The 22,080-nt window shown below is 33.2% G+C and overlaps 2 protein-coding genes across 3 annotated transcripts in view; one reads left to right on the forward strand and one right to left on the reverse strand.

The window, feature by feature from the left end:
* The first annotated feature begins 4,123 nt into the window (after positions 1–4,123).
* LOC108742026 (F-box only protein 33) lies at positions 4,124–7,640 on the forward strand. 2 transcript variants are annotated; one of them, XM_025975646.1, is made up of 8 exons: positions 4,124–4,338; positions 4,680–4,881; positions 4,942–5,184; positions 5,244–5,487; positions 5,557–5,832; positions 6,040–6,241; positions 6,323–6,453; positions 7,305–7,640. In XM_025975646.1, the coding sequence occupies exons 2-8, from the start codon at positions 4,682–4,684 to the stop codon at positions 7,437–7,439; spliced, it is 1,431 nt and encodes a 476-aa protein (XP_025831431.1). In that variant the 5' UTR covers positions 4,124–4,338; positions 4,680–4,681; the 3' UTR covers positions 7,440–7,640. The 2 variants fall into 2 exon arrangements, with proteins under 2 accessions (XP_025831431.1, XP_018332530.2); XM_018477028.2 differs by lacking the exon at positions 4,124–4,338 and adding an exon at positions 4,435–4,613.
* A 10,067-nt stretch (positions 7,641–17,707) lies between these two features.
* Positions 17,708–22,080, reverse strand: part of LOC108742027 (ionotropic receptor 40a) — a 29,163-nt gene continuing 24,790 nt past the window's right edge. The window contains exons 7-12 of the mRNA XM_025975654.1: positions 19,627–19,759; positions 19,472–19,568; positions 19,233–19,395; positions 19,080–19,176; positions 18,611–18,849; positions 17,708–17,936 (exon numbers count right to left, since the gene is read on the reverse strand). Of these exons, the coding sequence (XP_025831439.1) occupies positions 17,725–17,936; positions 18,611–18,849; positions 19,080–19,176; positions 19,233–19,395; positions 19,472–19,568; positions 19,627–19,759 (941 nt within the window). The 3' untranslated portion in view covers positions 17,708–17,724. The remainder of the gene's footprint in view (positions 17,937–18,610; positions 18,850–19,079; positions 19,177–19,232; positions 19,396–19,471; positions 19,569–19,626; positions 19,760–22,080) is intronic.

Genomic DNA, 22,080 nt, shown 5'->3' on the forward strand with positions numbered 1-22,080 from the left:
GATACCACGGCTCATTCTGAGATCCTTTGAAACGCAATGGGCCAGAGAATATTCCTTGGATATAGCAAAGAGGTCTCGTCGGATTTCTTGCGTCACCCCAAATCTCCTGTTAACATGGGGGCCTTCCTTCATGAACTCTTCGAATGTGGGCTCGGAAGGAATAGTTCTTAATAATCTGGCCCGCGCCTCCTCTTCATTTGCACCGGCGAATGGAGCCAAGCGATTAAAATGGACTACCTTCGGCTTCCCATTTGGAACTTTCTTAATTCGGTAGATCACGTCGTTAATCCTCTTCGCTATCTCATAGGGTCCTTCTCAATTCTGTTGGAACTTAGGTGATAGTCCACGGCGACGACGAGGATTATACAACCAAACAAGATCTTTAGTTTGGTAACCACCTGCTGTAGTCTTGATGTCGTAGTTTTCTTTAATCTCGTCACTAGCAATCTGCGCATGCAGACCAACCGACTCGTGGATATCGTTAAGCTTTCTTTGGATGTTAGTAACACAATCTTCTTCAGCCAAGTCATCTCTTGGTTTACAGCCGAATTTGAGGTCATAAGGTAGTCGTAACTCCCTTCCAAAAAGGACACTGGCAGGTGTTTCGTGGGCAGATGAACGGTATGCCATTAAGAATAAAGGCAAATAGCGGTCCTAGTCTCTTTGGTGGTCAGACATTACCTTGGAGAGATATTTAATCAAGTTCCGGTTCATTCGTTCAACCATGCCGTCCGCTTGTGGATGGAGTGGAGTGGTTCGACTTTTCTTTATTCCTAGGAGCTCGCATATTCTACGGAATATAGCCGATTCGAAATTCTTCCCTTAGTTTGAGTGCAACTCCAAGGGCACCCAAAACGACTGATCAATTCTTTCACCAATTCCTCAACTATGGTTTCCGACTCCTGGTTCGGAAAGGCATATGCTTCAACCCACTTGGTAAAATAGTCCATAACGACCAAGATGTACTTGTTACCTTTCTCGGACTCTGGGAATGGACCCGCCACATCGATTGCGATTCGTTCAAAGGGCACACCGACATTGTATTGACGCATTGGTGCTTTTAGCCTTTTCTGTGGTTCATTACTTGCGGCACAGGTGGTACACTTCTTACACCAATTCTTGACATCGTCCTTACAGTTCACCCAATAAAATCGCTCTCGAACTTACCCAAGCGTCTTATTCACTCCAAAATGGCCACCAGATGATCCATCATGAAGATACTGCAACACCTCTCTAACCTTGTTTCGAGGAATAACCAGTTACTTCCTATCTTCCTCTCCATCTGGACTTTCAACAACACGCTTGAAGATGCCGTCCTCCAAAACCATTGAGTCCCACTGAGCCCATAACGATTTTAGTAGTTGGGTACAGGAAGAAACTTGCTGCCACGTTGGCCGTGGACGTTGAATTCGAAAACAAAATGCATCTAAGTATACTAATTTGGTTTAATTCCTGCAGAGTTTTCACATACTCTTGCCATTCGTTGTATATATGATTTGGTAAGCATCTCAATCCGTTTTTTCTTGCCACAGGTGCTGCATGATGAGTTTTGCCTGAATAATTGCGGGATCTAGTAGACCTAGCGGATCAAATAATCTGGCTATAGGGGAATGAATCCTCTGTAAGTAAGTTGGCTCCTAGTGAATTCGCGATTATTCACTGAATGGACAAAGTTATCAGTTTCTGAATTCCAGTGAATATTTAGTGTTTTCAAAGTACTGCTGGCGTCTAAGAATAACTTTTTATTGACATCTGTTTTTGATAATGATTCTATTAATCTTGGATTGTAAGATGACCACTGCCTTAGATTAAATCCTCAAAGTCTTAATAGCTTGATTAATTCGTGACGTAGCAACATCGTTTCTTCATATGTTTGGGCTCCTGAAATCAAATCTTCTACGTAAAAATCGCATAATACGGCCGCTGCTGCTCTAGGATGTGACGACTCGTGCAGTTTGGCTAGAGTTTGCTATGATTCAACGGCTTCATGAGGAGAAGATTTTAATCCGTAAGTTACAGTCTTTAATACGAATGTTTTTTTAATTTGTCTTCAGGATTTTCTCGCCACAGAATTGGTTAGTAAGCGCAAACTGTAGGATCTATCAATATCTGCCGATACATTTTCTCGATGTCTGCCGAGAAAACGATAGGAAATGATGGATACCTTACTAAGAGCATAAATGTGTTGTCCAGAAGTGTTGAGCCAGTTAGTAAAATATCATTGAGTCTTGACTGATTCATCAAAACCTAGCCTCATCTTGGTTGTTGAACTGTCTTTTATTACTGGGTGATGTGGTAGATAGTAGCCTTTCCTTTGTTTGTCATGCTTCTTAATTACTTCCATATGTCCTAAGCTGGGGTATTCGTTCATAAAATTAACATATTACTTTCAGGGTTTGACTTCAACTATTTTTCTAACGAATAGAATTTGCGTAACTCTGTTAGGTATGATTCTCCAAGATCACTTACATTTTCTTCGAATGGAAGCTTCACAATTAATTTCCCGGTATCATCCCTTTCTACATGTTCATTAAAATGTGTCGCGCAAGACTTTTCTTCTGTTGATTTGAATATTATTGCAGACCCCTCTTCAATTTCCCAGATTTTGGAGATTGCTTGATTAAGATTGTCCACATTGAGACGACAAAGAGATTGTTGTATGATGCAATTTTCGGTGAAAGCTCGTCCTCCAAAAAGCCATCCAAGTTGGGAATTTTGAAGTACTGCTTCGCAATTTCCTAATATTTGTAGGATACTTCCATTCCTAAAAGAACTTCTACTTCCGTCGGAACGTGGAAAGAAGGATCGGCAAGCAGTAAATTAGGTAACTGAAGACGACTTAAGTTTATTGGTTGTCCTGGAGGTCGCAGTGTTATTTCCGGTATGACTAAAAACGTGAACTTTTTGCTGTAATCGGTGTGAATTGATTTTATCGTATTGCTTACTAGTGATTTGATAATGGTACTTTTACTTTCGTTTCCTTTAATTGATTATGGAGTTTCAACAAGTAAAGCCTTCTACCATTAATTATTTATCGATATCTCGCAAATCATTTAAGTAAGGTTAAGTTAAGTGGTGAGGGAGAGGGATTGTTAAAAACACGTACAAGGTTTAAACAACCCTCGATCCAATTTTACAAGGGCAAATTTATCGTTATCTCGCAAATCATTCAAGTAAGGTTATGGAAGAGGGAGGAGGTGTGTTAAGAATATGTACAAGGTTTAAACAACCCCTCCTCTTGTATCCTCCACCTTTTATTGAATTGCATTCTGATAGACCTATGGTTGGGGGGAAGGCCAAGGAGGTATGTTCAAAAGTTGTAATTCTGTATATATTTCTTGCACGAAATACCTATTTGCGTGATATCGATAAATTTACCATCCCGCAAATATTTCATCTAATTGTAAGGTTGGATCGAGGCTAATAGAAAGTGGAGAAGGGGATTGTTTAAACCTTCTTTATATTTTTAGCATTCCCCATCTTGCCTCCTTACTAACTTTACTTGATTATTGAGATATGGATAACACGTCACCGTAGTTTTTAATCTTTCAAAACTGAAAAAGTACGTTATGGCGTGGTTTCCGCGCTATACAGGTACCTATGACGTAACATCCCTGTTATTTGATAAGTTTAAAAATATTCAGATCTTAAATGTTTGAAACTATTTTTCATTGTGGAAAACACTATTTCAAAAATTTTACGGAGCCCTTAACAGAAGCCCTTAATTTAAAATGCTGGAGTTTGTCACAGAGTGACGTCATGCGCGAATTGGCCTAAAATGAGATTATCTTTTCAGTGCTCAGTTATTTCTAAGCAATCCAAGTCATAGTGGGAGGGTTCGAAGCCCCTAAACGATTAAGGGTGGCTACACCTATGTTGCCGATGTCTTTGATTTTATAACAAATTTTAGTTAAAATTCCCTAAAGTAAACATAATAAACAGTTAATTTTTGTAATTGTAGTAATAAAATTAATAATAATTGTTGTATCTGAATTTTATCTAAAATGTGTAGAAGAAAAAAAATATGACGAAGTAGGTAGGTACAATACCAATAAATTATAGCAGTATTAGGCACTTTTTCATTATTAGACATGCGCCATTCGTTAATTCTTGATGTTTGGACAGCTGGTTACAACTGGGCTGGGAACAATTATTGATACATATGTCATATGTGTTAATGTGTAGTTTAGAAAAGAATGAGAAAAAAACAGTAATGTAACAAGAAAGTTAAAAAGTTAAGAATTGTATTAAAAAATGTTATAGAAGAAAAGAAAAAAGATTGTTAACAAAATTATATTTTTTTAATGTTTAAATCAGGAAAATATTGAACAAAGAAAAGTAAGTAATCGATATATTTCTTTTGATTTACATTTTATTTCTAAGTAGTGTTCATAACATGATTTTGAACAAACAGCTGTTTTCTGTCAAGGTTGACATTTATTAAACGGCAATTTCGTTTGTCAATTTGCTTTTTGTATCTTCTGCAATTTCAATTTTCACTCGTTTATTCGTTCTTTACAATTTTTCATATCAAAATCGAAACTTTAGATAGTATTTAAAAATTTAAGTAGATACAATGGAATTGCGTTCACAATCAAGAAAGACTACACAAAGTACATATGTAGTAGAAGTGGTGTGGAATGGTGTAAATTACTAAGTAATATATTTTTTCTTGGCAGGTATGGGAAACGATAATTGTGGCTGTTTGGTGGGATGGCCTAAAGCAAAAAAATCAAAAACAGATCAGGTAGTTTCGTCAGGCAATTGGGCTCAGTTACCTAGCGTTATCTTATATGATGTATTCAGTTTTTTAAGTCAGAAAGATAGAATTAATGCCTCAAGTGTGTGTCGTAACTGGAGACATGTTATTTTCCATCCCAAGTAAGTTTTCAATTTTATTTGATGATGATAATTCATGTATATTAATTACATAATTTTAAGTTTTTGGAATGAGTTTACATTTACGATTCAAGCAGGACAACATGAGAAAACTAAATATCTAAGCAGAACTCTAAGTAGTCTTGTTAAAAATGCTGTCATCAAGTTTGATTCCTTAACACCGGTTTGCATGACTGAGTTTACAGCTCTTTTACAAAATTTAAGTACCAACACTAAGCTTAAATCTCTTATGCTTGAACCATCTCATTGCCGACTAGTGGAGCCTGTGGAGTACTGTTTTGATACGTAAATATACTGTTTTTTATAAATCAAATGTTTCTATTTTCATTATACTTACTTTTTAGGCTTAATTATTTTTCTAATTTATCAGAAATAATAAAAATCTTTTGTAACTTTCCTTTGGAGAAATTTAGCATTGGGGGTTGTGAAGAGCTTTGCCAATTTGTTCCACAATATTTAGAAAGGTTAAGTAACACTCGCCCTGAACAAGTCAGTATTTTGGGGCTTGCATCAGTTAAAGATGATCCAAGTAATTACCTGATATGTGAAGTTGATGCTGTGTTGTTTTCAGCATTTAGAAATTTGAAGGTACTTATTTATATCAATACTTTTCAATTATTGCTTATATATTTTTAATATTTTCTTTTAATTTTAAAGATATTAAGTATAGACTATGATGCTCTCTGTGATGATGTTTTGGATACACTGAATGGCGCTGAAAATTTGAAGCGTTTAATTGTTCATGTGCATGGGGTTTGGTTTGGTCATCCAGGGACTTCTAATGAAGCTTGGGCAAAATTTAAGCAAGTCCACCCGACTTGTGAATTTAGATTAACATTAATTCATGCATATGAAGAAGTATTTCACATGGAAAATGGTATTTTGCAAATACAAATGCCACTAACACACTTAAAAGTATTCTTTTGTGAACATGTAAGTTGAAGAATTAATTTTATTAATTTTACTGTAGAAAATGCTACATTAGTAGCTTATGCAAATATTTAATGTTCCAGTTAAACAATTAAATAAAAATGTCAAGTAATTCTCTTTTTTTCCTTTTAAAAGGTATGACATACCTAGTGATTACATCAGTAGCCATAAAAACGGTTTTTGTTTTTTTTTATGTTCTATTTATTTTAGATAAATGTAGATGTATTGAATTTACTCTCTTCCTGGTATCCCCAAACTCTACGGAGTATAATGTGGGTTGATTCCCGTTCTCCTGACTTAGAAGGTACTTGGGATTTGGTAAATCGCTTCAGGGATGCTGAAATAAACGAACCAGATCCACTTGTAATGGCTGCCTGGCTGTGCACAAAGTTGGAAGAGGTTGTTCTATTAGGTAGGTGGTAAAAAGATTAAAATGAAATATTTTCTATTTGGTAAAATACTATTTTTTAATCTTATTTTTGTTGTACCCCAGGTTATAAGTATTATGAAGAAGATCTTGTTGCCATAGCTAGATTAAGAGGAAATACACTGAAGAACTTAGAAGTGGCTAGTGAAGATATTATTTCAAATGAAGGCTGTAAAATTCCTACAAATTTGATCGAAGTACGAATTGAATAAATAATCAGTAAAGACCGCACGTTGTTCCCAAATTTAAAGTGCGTACTTAGGTCGACAATCTTAACAGTTAATATAAAAAAATAACTTCATTGATGGTCAGTGCCGCTAATTGACATAAAAATACTCGTGTACTTATCTGCCAGGGCCATCAGTTGACGGAGTACAGGCCAAAGTAGGGAGGCATCTGGAACATAATGGTTGATTTTATTAGACTTAACAGCAGTTGTATTGCGGGTTACGTTTTCATGGTGAGGTGCAATTTTCGAATGAATAAATCAATGTACATAAAATATTTGTACAAAACTCCGTATAAAAACAAAAATAAATCATAGAAATGATAATATTAACATTATATTACTGTTACAGCTAAATATGAAAAGAAAGTATACATTAATTTATTGTGATAATTTAATGTACATAAAATATAGTACTAATTTGTTTAGTAATGTATATATTTAAAAGGCTAAAAAGGAAAATCATTATCGAAATTTTTACCCAAAAACTTTCAAAATAGAAATTACGAAGCAGCTGTAATCAGTGTCGCACGTAATTTAAGTTTCACATAAACTGTTTGGAAAAGTAATGTAGTATTTAGTGGGTCCCAAAATGGGAATTAACTTAGTGTGTATTAAAACGTAGGTCACGAAATTGGAAATGATAAGCCAAATCATGAATTGCGAGGTACTCGCACACCCCTCAATGTGTCATAAACACTAGCTTACATTAATGTCCTAAGTACGCTCCTGATAGTAATGTTATCTGTGAACGAAGTGCGCTCTTTAGTAGTCAGTTTTTTAATAATTGACGTATTTCTAATTAATTATGTATATTTTTAGGAGATGTCCAAGATATTTGATAGACCATGGGCTCCTTTGAAATCGAGTGAACTACATCCTGTGATATGCAATCCAACAGACGGTGATTCAGACGAATACCTCCAGCCAAAGGTGTTGGCTGATCTCCACTTATAAGCTAAGTATTAAATTTCAAACGACCAATATCACATGATATATAAATATATATATATATATATACATTAACATGCACACGCGAGTAAGAACTTTAATAAGTTTATGTTGTTGTTTACATTCGTTTATTATACATACGTATAACTTAAATAATTTATTTACGTTTAATACTGATTCGTCATGCATTAAATAAAAACTTTTCTAATATGCACTACTACAAGAAAAGAAAACATCCTTGTATCATAATTTAAATAATTTTCAATCACGCTATTAATAAAATAAAGTAAAATAACGTATGATATATGATAAAAACCAGGTTGAAATTAGTTTAAGTTTTAGAACGGATAGAAAAATTGTTGAATAATGTTCCTGATTCGTCTCTGTTTTTTCTGTTTTCATTTTTTATATGACATATACATACATGTATTTTTTTCGCGTTTCGTTTTGCGATCGCTCGTTCTTTATGGCCATGTACCATGTGTACTGTCTGAACAAATTGGTGCAATAATAATCTGTATATATATATAGGGAGAGATGTACATATATTTTAAAGAGCCATATTTAAGAGCATAACTAGTGGTTACTAACACCAGACATTATTATTATCTTTATTAATTATTAATATCGTTTTACGTGAAACGAGTGTTAAAACGAAAAAGAATAAAGTATACCAGTCTTACTGTAGTCGCTAGTGATGTGTAACATCAAATCACGGTTAAGTGCAAAAGTTTTATCAAAATATTAGAGTCGGGTAATGGTTGATGTGATAGCACATAATAATACTTTTTTTTATGAAAAGTTTGTTTTAATGCAACACAAAATTATTTAATTTATATTTTATACAAGGTTAGTACTTAGAATTATTACAACGAACGGTCGACAGCCAGATCTTTTTTTATTTACATTTTTTTCTTTCTGTTATGCCGGTAATACTTTCTGTAACGCGTTTCCGTCGCACGAAATTAGTCCCAAACCCGAGCTGTAAGATGTTACACATCAGAAAGAAAAAAATTAAAAATGAATATGCGAATATTATACGTTTTACACTGGTTTCTTATTTCTAAATATACAATTTAATAATAAATATAATACCAACGCGAGAGTTTAGAAACGCCGCAAATTATTATAAAATTACAATTACAAAAAGTATTTCACTTGCTATTGGTGTTTCTGGACTTTTTAACGTTCTAATGGGCTTGGATATTTCGACCAAATTATTAAAACCCTACGATATTGTCCCAAATGAAGACCAAGAGTCCTAAAAGTTTATTTTCATGATTTTTTAATTTAATGTTTTTGTATGCGTTTTTGCTCTCAATGCAATATTAAAAGATACTGAGAAAAAAATTACTCAGTTGAATTTAATAAGAAGTAAATTGTTGAATCGAAATTTCCAACACCCTCCCAAAGTCATGCGTTAAAATCGTGAAATAATTTAAACATCTGATCTGTGATAATATATGCGCTAATTAGCGATGATTGTTAACAAAGTGTTATATAACTACATATATTTACAAAGAATGTAAAAAAGGAAAAATGAAAGGGAACCATATCTTCTTGTCCAAAACGAGTGATAATTAACAATCGAAAAATAAGTATGTATAAGAAATAATTGCAAGAAGAGTGGGAATGTTGTATTTTTTATTTGAGTTCCTCCATTTATTAAAGCTTTTCTAGCATACGGTCGATAAGATAATGCAAATATGATTTGTCAAATAAAATATTGTTTTTTATTAAGTACCTGTTTTTAGAACGACTCTTAATGCCCAAGACGTGGGCTCGTCGCATTTTTTTCCTGTGAAAATATCGTTTAAGCTTTACGAGTTTTGAAATTGGTTTATTTATTTGTGTGCATTTTTTTGTTAGTCAATGCGAGAAAGTGTTGTTCGATTATTCGCAGCCACAAAAAAGAAACGGTAGCTAATTAGATGTAGTAGGATATGCTGGCGTGAGTTGCAATGAAAAGAAAAATATCGTTAGAATGTGAAAAACAAAAAGGAGCAAAACTATTTATAGAACAAGATATTGAGTATATGACGTAAAATAATACCATACCACGATCCAGTATTATTTTTTATAAATCTCATTAAAATAAAAGAAACGATAAATTCAGTTCCGTCGTTAGATATACAAAGTTACCAAAAATAAGACTGAATCATTTGGCCAAAGAATTTGGGTAACATTATCATTTCGTATTTGTGATAACAGATTTTAAATAAATAAAAACAAATACCTGTTTATAAGAACAAAGGCTTTCACAGCCGGAATCTATAGTAGAATAAAGATTCGGTATATAGGGCCGTGGTCTAAGTGAACTATTCTGTCCAGACGTTTCGTCAGCTACTGCAACTGACATCCTCAGTGAACGTTGTCAACGCAGCATTACCACTGAGGATGCACCCGCAGTAGCTGACGAAAAGTCTGGACAGAATGGTTCACTTAGACCACGGCCCTATAGCCCGAATCTTCATTCTACTATAAATACATGTTTGTTTACGGACAATGTAAATTGCAATTATCGCTGTACTTAATCTAACTAATTAAATTGATAAGCAACAAAATGATCATCGTCTCTCAAGTTTATACATTTTGGAGATTTGATGTTTTGCTCCTTTAAAATTTATTATGACTGTAGTTCCTAAAAAGTCGAAACAGATGTTGACTTTAAAAATCCCTTAAGTAAAAATCGTGTAAGGTTGTCGCACATTATTTTAGAAAATCAATATACAAATAGTATAGAGGACCTTTACCATCATTCATCAAAGATAACATAAAGGTAGTTTTTAATAACGAATATTTGAGGAAGAGGTTTACTTACTTTCTAAAAAGTGAGATAATAAAAATACGTATGCATATGTATATTTATGCTATAACGATTTAAGTAACGTGTATAATTCGTTTGTACATCTTTTTTTTGTTCTTGTCAGTTTTGACAGTTAAATAAAGACGTTTTAATTTAAATTTAGAGGAACAGGCATTTTCAGAAGTTACTTCATTAATTTATCAATTATTTATAAAAGTAATAAACCCTCCATCGGTACAAAAATACGATAAATTGAAATTATAATTGGAACAAGAATTTATTTCATATTGAAGAATAAAAAGCTATATACTGGTATAATACACATAAGTGATTACATTAGATTTGCGTTTTTCTTCTCTGGTGATTGCCTGTTATTTACTTTTTGCATTAAATTCTCATAGGAAAGATTTCACACGTTTAACGTATATGAAACTTAACAATTATTTTTTGATACTTCTTTAACAAACACCTAAATCGAATCTAGATGTTATTAATGAAAGTGTTGTAATGAAGAATGTTATTTTATGTATTATACGTACTAACATTTTTAAAAATTATGGAGAAAAAGAGATCTATTTATCTAAATGCTCTGCCTCTGATAAGATATGCAGATATGGGTTTTGTCTTTCAACATCATTCCTAATATTCAGGTTGAAAATGGTCTACACTTATACGGGGTGTCTAACGATATTATTAGGCAGCAGTAATTTTGAATTATAATTGTAAATTTTGAAATAGTTCAACCAAAAAAAATGTTTTTTAGAATCAGTCAGATATTTCTATAAACATACTTCTTGAAAATAATATTTTTTTATTATGCATTTTAAAAATAGAAATAAACGTACGTTTCACTTATTGAAATAAAAAAGGTAAAGGCAATGCTTGGAATAAAAAATAAAAGGAGTTCTAGGTGAACAGTGGTGCTTGTTTAATTTCGTTCGACACCCTGTTTATTGTAAAGAAGAGTTTAATAAATAGTATGTAATGATAACATTTAATGAAATAACCACGCATAATTTGCAATCTATGACAAAGTACCTGATCGTATGCTATAAGAACCAACTTGAACTAAGCATTTTAATAGAAAAACTAGTCAGCATTTGTACAGATGTTTGTTATGTAATCGTGTGTCGATAGTTGCGAATGGAATAAAAAAATATAAGTAATAAAGCGCAGTATATGAAAGAAAATGAAAAGATCGTTTTTGATGTTTCGGACTTTTTTGAAAATGAAGAAAATAGTTTTCGTATATATGAAAACACATTCACTTACGAATTAACGTTTCATATAAGAAGAATAAGAAAATCTAATACTTATCTAATCCTCTTTTCACAAGTAAGTTAAAAGATCAACTTGCGCATTAACAATTATTATAGTTAGTATTTTACTTGATGTTTAAAAAGTGTTGTTTGGCTTATTAAAAAGCGTTAAAAATGACAATTTCTTTGTGCGATTTCAAAATTCATCGTAAGTTATCGTTTTAAGCATAAAGTAGGGAAATTTTCCGATATTCGAATCTCCTACAAATTGTTCTAAGTGCTTGTACATAAAAAAAATCGTTATCGTTCTATAACAGCTTTTGAGAAATAGCTTACAAATACAATAAAATATTAATTACTTTAATAATTTGCAATAAAAGAGTCACACATTTATTTTTTATAATACGTAGTGAATATACTTTATTGAATTAGATTTGCAGTTTAAAAATGTCTATTGCTTATATATTTTTAGAAGCAACTTTTAAACATATACGTAAATATTACGTTTTTTAAACTTTCTTGCCGTGTAGTTTTGTTTTTTTTACCTTGGACGATAGTTATTTATTTAAGATTTGTTAAAAGAATGCATTCAATAACTAACACACTACACACGTATATATGTTTAAAAACCTATCAATTGTTGTATTGTTCATCTATAACGAAATTCGATGTAGTACAAACTGGGTAGATAAATTTTTTGATTGGATATTGAGGAAATTAGATGTATTTTTGTTAATACAGGAATATTGTAAAGTTGGTTTAAAAAGAGTAAAAAAGCGATATTTCGCAAGTACATTGTATCAAGTGTAATAAACATTTAGACATTTTGCCCTAAAGTTGAAGTTTGTGACATACCTACATGTGTATTTATTGTAGAATTTATTTTTGTGGAATTAAAAGAATGGTATTAAAAAAAGATAGACATAAAAGGAATAATTAAATAAATTGCTCTTTTCCACGTATCAATAAATGCTAATTAAATATTAATATGAATTGTTATTTTTGCAGTACTTTAAGAAACATTCACTGTCTTTATTAATGAATATTTGTTTCAGTATATTATAGGCTAGTAATAAGACTTTGATTTCTAGAAGCACAATACTACTTTTTAAATAAGTACATACGTGAAATATAATTGTGTTAAGATAATGTGTATCATTAAATGTAGCACCTTATTAAATTTATTTTTATACATTCTATTTTTCTATGTCTTTTTTTCAGTTAAATTTTAAAATAAAATGAAATATGTTACTGTTCTGTACGAATCATCAAATTTTTCAAAATTGTTTATATTCGTTTTGGAGATTATATAAGGTGAAGATTTCACCGAAATTATAATTTTATATAATAGTTAATAAGTAAAAATTTAAATTGACGACGATATTCAATTTGATGTACCGTAAATGTTTATATCACGTATATTGTCTGAACAATTTCTTTTAATTAGGTTACAAAGTACTGCAGGTTATTTCTTCAAAATTTTAAATGTATTGGATCACATAGTTTCAAATTAGATAATTTTAAGTTTGTTAACTGTAACCTGCAAGACTTTTGGTATACATAATTTTAGTTCTGTTTTTATGTTAACTTGTTAAAAAGTAAAAGGTGTACTTAATCGTAATAAATGGACGAGCAATATTTGGTTTCTGTTTTATTGAGATTTTTTGTATAATGACGAGTATAATTCCGTAATTTACATGGAATTTGTAAAGAAGTAACGATGTTTTATTTTTATAATAATTTAAATTTTATTGTTTATTAAAAAGTTGAACGAGGTGGGGACAGAAATGTGAGAAACAAATTACTTTTACATGTCGTCGGTAAATTTTTATTGATACTCAAGCTACAAATGAAATATTAGGTCATTTTTAAACATGTAAACTTCGTTAATTATATTAAAATTAAATGGTGACACTCGAATTGAGCACAGAGCGTAAGCAGGTAAACAAGTAATTATCGAGGGTTTGTTTATCAAGAAAGGAATTGAGCACAGGGATCATACAGGTAGCAAATAAAATTACCGATGATAAGAACAACATTAACGTTGTAATGTTGCCAAATATAACTGGTTTGTAAAGGGCGGGAGAAATTAATAAAAACAAAGGACTGCCCTTATGCAATTATAGTTATCATTGTCTTGTACAATAAATAACATGTCTTCAATAAAATTTGGGCCGAACAGTCTTCTAGTGTCTCTAGAACAACCAACACTAGCGAGGCATTCTATTCGGAATTTAAGAAGGAAAACGTCTCTTCGCATCCCAATATCTATTCTTTTTTAAAGGTTCTGATTGAAATTCAAATAGACACTTACATAAAAATTAATTTTAAAATTCAGTTAACCTATAATATTGGTTTTTGTTACAATATTCCATTAGAAAATTTACTTGTTTACCTACCTACTGCTTCAAAAAGAACTCAAATCCCTACAGATATTTCAAAATAAAGCTGGCAACATGGCTTGTGCTCAATTCGGGTGTTTATTTAAACACATGCAGGTAAGAAAATCTTTGTTCTCAATTCAGGGGTCCGTTTGTGCTCAGTTCATGCTTATTAATCATTTTTGTGCTCAATTTAAGCGCACTGAATTAAATAACTGATTTTTTCTAAAACGTAATCTAGAAAAGACAATTACTATTTATTGAAATATAGAAGCATTCATATGCATATTATTATTGAATGGAAGGTGCTGTCATAAAACTATTAAAAAAACCATTCTATAGAAAGTACACGGAGCAAAAAGGCTTTGAAATTGAAACTGTGCAGAAGCCGACGCACGACTTGTGACATAGTATTTCCAAGGAGTAAACTGTAAAATGCCTTAGAATGAAAGGTAGCAGAGAGAGAACACAAAGGTCGTTTTGAATTCGCGCGTTTTACGGCAGTTTTAATCAATCCAGAGCATTCCTTACAGCTACGCAGTATTGCCTTTTTATTTTTTCTATATCGTTTTAGTTTTACACTTAGGCTTATTTGAATCTATTTACTTGTAAGTGATTGTTGTTAATAAATAAATTTATTCCTTTCAAATGCGAAGTTCATTTTATACAATTAGTTTCCCAGTTACCGTCCCGACATTGGTCACCTCGACATGATTCCGTTGTGTTTCGTTTTTGAAGTATAGACGGGGTATTACGATTTCTTCTGTCACGAAAAAGCGTTACGACCGCGTTAAGGGGGTAGACGGTATATCGCGTGGTTGGCGGCAACGGCGGTGAGAGGGTAACGGCTGTATTAGATGGATATAATGCGCAGCCGCGCGGAGAGCGGGGAGTCCGCTAGAGTCCTGACGGCGTGTGGTGTGCTCAGCTGTTGTTTTCTTATCTCTGATTTGCGGTCTGTGTAAAAACCAAATCATAATTTGCAGTAAACCTGTGAAAACGAAATGTGTGCTGGTACATATAGTAGAAGTGAAACTTAAACGGACAAGTGGAAAAACGAATTGCAACAAAATTTTTTACTTCAAGTTTACAGGCAGATTGTTAATGTTTCACTTCTGCTTTGTGTCCCAGCATACTTTTTTTTTATTTTATGACACTGACGTGAGTGTGCTGTATAATACTATCGATAACTGATAGTGTTGACTCCGCCTTGAATTACGAGTTTTCACTCCAGAAGTTGGTTCAAACGAGTGGAATGGATTATCGAAGATGCTGGTGTTAAGAGCAGTATAGATAAATTCCGCCAAGTCGCAGTGTGTTAGATGTATTTGACTAGTGAGGTGGTCCGACTCTGTTGAGGTGATTGGTGTGTCTTAGTTGGCAGAAGTTTAAGTGCGGCACATTGAGATTTCTTTGTGTGTATACAATATAGTAGTATTATTTATAGTTATTGTACAGTTTTCAGTTTTAATAAAGTAATATTGTCTTGCTTGTTAAGAAAAGTGTTTTCGTATTATATTGTTTAATCTGTTCCTATTTGACAAAACACAGTCGCTCAACGCACGGTCCTCTAAAGAAGTGCGAGACTTAATCCTAGATCCTTCCGCCTACGACCCCATTTCAAAATTAAAGGACAAGCTGTTGCGACGTCTAGAAAATGCAGCAACTCTTTGAACACAAGGACATTGACATCTGTCACTGTTCGTGGGTAATTCGCGGAAGTCGTAGTTCCCCATCACCCATGGGCTCCGTGTGTATACACATAGCTTCTAAGTAACTTATCTACGATCAAATAAAATGTTTAAACATGTTTATGAATTAAAAAAATTACTCCAAGGAAATTTAAAGGGCAAGGCACCTCTACGATCAAACAGAACGGCTAACGACGCATTTAAATTAAGTAAGAAACAACTTCCTCAAACTTGACGATTTTTTTGTTTTCTATAATTGTTAGAATAAAAGACTTAGGTTTTGCTCATTTAGATATTATTTGCTCTGTGGCGAAATAACTCTTATTGTTTTTTTGTATGTAGATAAATGTTTTTTCTAGTTTTTCTATTTCAAATATTTCATTTCAAATAATATTTCATTCCAAATATTATTTCACTTCAAATATTATTTCAATTCTTTTCAATTTCTTATATTATAAATACTTTGGTTTCCATTCAATCTAAACTCTATTGTTCTCTCAATCACTTTTACCCAGAATTCCAACTTCAGCTATACCTGCATGCGCTCCCATACTAATATGTATCTGGTTTTACTCTTAATTGCTTTCTCTTTAATTCTATACTGTCTAATTCTATGTATTCCTATAAACTAGTGTCTTCACCCTCTCTCTAACTACTTTTCCTTCTACGAACAACCCTGTCCTATAAATACTCCAAAAAATATTGTAAAGTTGGTTTAAAAAGAGTAAAAAAGCGATATTTCGCAAGTACATTGTATCAAGTGTAATAAACATTTAGACATTTTGCCCTAAAGTTGAAGTTTGTGACATACCTACATGTGTATTTATTGTAGAATTTATTTTTGTGGAATTAAAAGAATGGTATTAAAAAAAGATAGACATAAAAGGAATAATTAAATAAATTGCTCTTTTCCACGTATCAATAAATGCTAATTAAATATTAATATGAATTGTTATTTTTGCAGTACTTTAAGAAACATTCACTGTCTTTATTAATGAATATTTGTTTCAGTATATTATAGGCTAGTAATAAGACTTTGATTTCTAGAAGCACAATACTACTTTTTAAATAAGTACATACGTGAAATATAATTGTGTTAAGATAATGTGTATCATTAAATGTAGCACCTTATTAAAATTATTTTTATACATTCTATTTTTCTATGTCTTTTTTTCAGTTAAATTTTAAAATAAAATGAAATATGTTACTGTTCTGTACGAATCATCAAATTTTTCAAAATTGTTTATATTCGTTTTGGAGATTATATAAGGTGAAGATTTCACCGAAATTATAATTTTATATAATAGTTAATAAGTAAAAAGTAAGTGAGTGTTCAGCGATACTCAAAGCTCTATTAAGCTAGCAACTAATCCATTGTTTCACAATAGGCGCACTAAACACATTATCTTAAGGCATCATTTTGTTAGGGAATGTGTTTCGGAAGGGAAAGTCGAAATTAAGTAAGTATCAACTTCAGAAATGTCAGCAGACATATTTACAAAAAGTTTAAGTGCAAATAAACATACGTTTTTAAAATTAATAGGCATGTCTGATGTTATATAGTAATATGTACCCAGAAAACAAAACAATCTTTTATTGTAACTTACTAGTGCCACTTATCGTTCACTTTATATACCAAAAAGTATTCTGTTCTGTTATCTATGTTAAAATAAAATAGTTCAGTTGATATCAAGACATTAGTTGTATTTTATGACACATTCGATCATTGCTTGGGCGCTGCATTACTTACAACAATACCACGATGGAAACTGGGAGTCTTTAGCATTTTTGACTGATAAACTATTCAACGCGGAGACAAAATACTGTGCTTTCCATTTCCTAGAGGCCCGTGACATTTTCACGGATCACAAACCTCTCACATTTCTCTTCCGTGGGAAGCTCAGAATTTAAAATTTTCTTTTGTGTCCAATTAGTAGGTAGTGGGGTTTCACTATTTATTGGAATCAAAATCAATGTAAGTAATTATTATATTAGGGATGTAATACGTATAAATTTAATTCAAAAGATCTTTTTTAATTTTTATTTTAATGATTTACTACAGCATATTAACTGATAAAATTATTAAACTTTACACAAAACAAAAGTAGCGTACTACTGCGAGACTTTGTGGATTAAATGCATAAGATAAACAAATCAATCTAAATATGGTAAAGTTTCAATTGCAGCTTCACTAATAAACTGTCTGTACCTCATTCTAATATAATTTGCAAGCTTTCTTCTTTTTGAACAAGTTATTCTAACTATCATTTGCCAACATTTGCTTTTAGCACATATGCGATAGTTCTCATGTCGTTTGGATCGTACATTTAACTTGTGAGTAAAAATTTCCAAACCCAATATTAAGCCTATAAAAAATTATAATACGGGTGTACTTTATTATTCTAGTTTTTTTTTTTGAAGTGAAACTTCTTTTGGTTCGATGGGACTAAAATCTCAAGGCCATGAAACGACACGTTTTGCAACGTTTTGCCTCGCGATGCGATAGGCTATGAGAATAGCAAGGTGCGCATGCGCATATCGGTAATACAGTCGGCTATTAGAGACCGGCATATCATATATTATAGTATATTCATTATACTATAGTGCTAAATTAATGTTTTGGTTTTATCTGTGCAGTTATATTACAGTAAGTGTATTACAATAAATGTTTATTTAACAACAATTAAGAGTGAGTATTATTATTATCTATTAATTCTAATTCATTGTAGTTATTGATAGTTTACGGTTTTTTAGGCACTTGGAAAAATAAACGGAAGCGAAAATAAAATTGACCATTTTTTTGTTATTCAATTACATAAAAACGTATTAAAGTAATACTTCTTAGGTGGACTAAAGATAAAATATGTTGGAAAACATAAATTCTGAAAATTCTCATACTCTCCCTTTCTTTCACCAGTCATTACTTATTCGTTACAAGGGTATAGAGATCGCCAAAGAAGTTTCACTTCTTTCACGTGTACTGAGTTGCACCTGTTTTTATTGTATGAAATTTTAATAATTTTGGATTTTAATCGATTACCTGATAACATACAACCGAAAAATAACAAGTAGAAAGCTCCTTGGAGCATTTTGAGATTTATTGGTTGCAACTTTTCATTATCTTGAGCAGCTTTTGTAACGCTTCGTATTTCCTTTTTACCCACAGGAGTTATAGCTCCAGCGGTACCTTCGTTTACAACTGATCGTCTTCTTCCCAACTTTGCATATTCATTTTCAGTCATTTTTGTCAAAATTCCTCCTTCAAATAACGCCATTAAACTGGAACAAAAAACTGTAATGACAGGAAAAACACAAGTTTTGGTTACAAATTATTTATTTGTTCCCAGTAATTATTTAATCAAATCCGCCTGAAAAAGTCACTGTGTGTATTAATGGGGATTTTCACTAAATAATATGTAATAAAAATTTGTGTTCTCCCCTTTCCTCTTATTGTATCTTTTTACGAAAAATTTATCCGTTTTATTTTGTTTTCGTAATCGACAACGTACATTGAGTTAACATTTTCTAAATAAGGACATCCGACTTGAAATGCAATTGCAGAATATGCCGTATTTAGTTTTTGACTTAAATGAAAATTTTGAGCTCCTAAAATGTAAAAAATGTAATATATATATTACGACACATTGCGAGATAGTATCTACCGTATCTCTGTATATCGAAAAAAAGTGTTTCTCTTCCACCGAGAAGAACATTATTACTGTTAGATTCTTTGACTAGCATTACTCCCTCTTCAACAGAGTCGACTACAAACGATCTCTGTTGATTTATTAAATGCCACAAACGTCTATATACACCAGTTCCATTCTTCAATACAAAAAAATATAAATTAGAAGATTGAAATCCCAGTTGAAGGATAAGTAAATAGTTATTAGGTGAGCACCTCTAAAAGACTATAACTTGAACTATGCTTTTCAACATACAATCGGTAGAATCGTTTTATCATAGCTTCTTCGAGCTCATATAAATCATTTATTGCCCTTTCTACAAAAATAAATATTAAAATTATTGATGGTACTATAATTTTAAATAGAATACTCTCCTCTTCCTGGTTTGGCTAAAAGAGATGTAAGATTTGCTGAATACATATCGGCTATGATATAAGTCGCTGATATTGAGACCATAATCGTAAAAAATCTGACTTTATCGTTATCAAAAGGAACTTTAATAGCTAAAATGGTATCATATTGTATATTACTAGATCTACATATGAGTTTTTGTATATTTTTACAGAAGACCAATCAATGATTGAAAAAACAAATCGATCTAGAAATGATGTAGTGAATTATTTCAAAATTATATTAGCTCTACTTTTCAATATATTCCTACCAATATTAATGCACTTGTCCCTATAATGAATTAGCTTCTTTATACTTGCTGAAAATTTCGATGTATGAGCTAATTTTTCCCGAATTATTTTCGTAAACAGTTTCTCCAAAAAAAGTCAACAAACGTAGGAATCTTAAAATAGCAAGGAGTACAGTAACCACCCCGTACACAGGTGTTACAAAATTTACCAGAATTGGTCAATGGGTTATTTATATATGAATTCGTTCTAGTTATTTTTGGTTAGCAGATGAATAGTTTTTCTTCGCCTAGATTTTTATTACGTAATTTGAGTCTTAAGTCTTGACTAAATTAATATGAATTCGGGATAATATTTTATAATTTTAAAATAATTTCTTCTCTGCCGATGAGTAAGACAAAGACAATCCTCATCTAAAATCGTGAATTTTCCGTCAACTTCGTACTAACTGTCAGCGGTCATCTGGTTTGTTTTCTATCATGAGCAAGATCGAGGTATCAGTAGGCAGGGTGTAGCAAAGAGAAAGAAATTCTTCTCGCGTGCTAGTTCAGTCACTCAGAACTTTTGGGGTTGTAAAGGGAAAGAGACAGGACGCGAAAGTGCGGATCCTCGCAGGGAAGATTACGAGAAGGATAGGTTATTTGATACAAGCGGCGTAACAAGTGCCGAAGTACCTTTCTGTCTTCGGCATCCTCAACGTTCTCTGATTCCGAGACAAAGACCGGCGCAACTAGCCAAAACTCCAAAGCCCCTCCCCCATCGAAATCCGCCAAAAGTCCCTTTGGTCGAAAATTCTTCAATTCATGGACAACCACGGCATCGCCACACGACCGCGATCTCCATGTTGTTCTCCGTGAAGTTTGCGAAGACATTTCCACAGACGATGTCAAAGTCGAACTTGTTCATAAAGGCTTTGACATCCGCGGCGTCCACCGAATGTCCAACGGTGGAAAAACCTGGCCCTTAGTGTTTGTTCGTCTGGACAGATCATCCCGAAGTCAATCTTCGAATTTGGCGAGGTCTGCGGGCTCAGCGTAATAGTTGAACTAAAAAGGGCTACAAAAGACACCCCCCAATGCCGCCGTTGTTTGAAGTTCTTCCAAACGGCCAACTATTGTCACGCCGCTTGGGTCTGTTCCTTGTATGGCCGCAACCATATCACTGCTGAATGTAAGGCAAAGGACAAGAAAGATGCCACTCCTTCCTGCGCTAATTGCGAAGGAAGTCATCACGCCACATACCGCGGCTGCCCCAAAGTTCCAAAGAGGAACGTACCCCCCAAAAATCTGTAGTACCCCCTAACACACATAAGTCCATGCAACAAGTACCCCGTCCAACAGTCATTCCCGGAAGGATACTCCCCCAAAAATTTTACACCAGGGCAATGACAGCAGCTTCCCCCTTCCCCTCAAAAACGCAATGCGTCACCAAACACCACTGCAGCTTCTGCTCCTGAACAGAGGATCCAGTCCATCGTTCAAACGATGGTAGCAAGTCTGGTCACCGTCCTACAAACGCCCACCAATGTGTAATACACCCTCCCAGACAATCTTCGCATACTAACCTGGAATGCGCAAACCATTAGAGGTAAATTGACTGAACAATCAGTGTTGCTTGCATCGCTGAAACTCGTCTCTCCAAAAAAATCAAACTTTTCGTCCTAAACTTCTCATCCTACAGAAAGGTCTGTGAAAACCACGGTGCATACGGTATCGTCATTCTTGTTAGGAATTCTTTAAAGCACAGGTGTATCTCCTTGGCCACAAACTCGTTAGAAACAGTCGGCATCGAAGTTTGGCTTCCGGTCTTCTTAGGATTATGTTTCTCTACTTCCCCTTCGGACAGAGACCTTTCTGAACTCCTCCTTCTAAACCCCCAGGCGTTCCAACTATCGTTGCCGGCGACTTCAACGCTAAACACGTCTCTTGGGACTGTCTACAAACCAGTAGTAAAGGCACATCTCTTCTTGCCAAAATTCTTGACCTCAACCTCACAGTTGAAGCACCCCCTGAACCCACGTTCCTCCCTGTCTCCCACAATCAATTCCCTGACATCCTTGACATTTTCGTCACAAAAAATGTTACACTTTCCGCCGATCCTATCGTCATTGACGCACTAAGTTCAGACCACCTTCTAGCCCTGATTGAAGTCTGGTGTTCAATCAACAACCCCCCAAACCCAACTAC

Source organism: Agrilus planipennis, unplaced genomic scaffold (genome assembly GCF_000699045.2).
Source record: "Agrilus planipennis isolate EAB-ADULT unplaced genomic scaffold, Apla_2.0 scaffold184, whole genome shotgun sequence".
Taxonomy (NCBI): Eukaryota; Metazoa; Arthropoda; class Insecta; order Coleoptera; family Buprestidae; genus Agrilus; species Agrilus planipennis.

What these genes read in the sequence shown, in the direction of transcription:
- LOC108742026 (XM_018477028.2), top strand. Translation starts at nt 4,577, where the DNA reads ATGGAATTGCGTTCACAATCAAGAAAGACTACACAAA. An exon ending in AAGTATTCTTTTGTGAACAT is followed by an intron (nt 5,833 to 6,039) that starts GTAAGTTGAAGA and finishes TATTTATTTTAG; the next exon opens with ATAAATGTAGATGTATTGAA. An exon ending in GGAAGAGGTTGTTCTATTAG is followed by an intron (nt 6,242 to 6,322) that starts GTAGGTGGTAAA and finishes GTTGTACCCCAG; the next exon opens with GTTATAAGTATTATGAAGAA.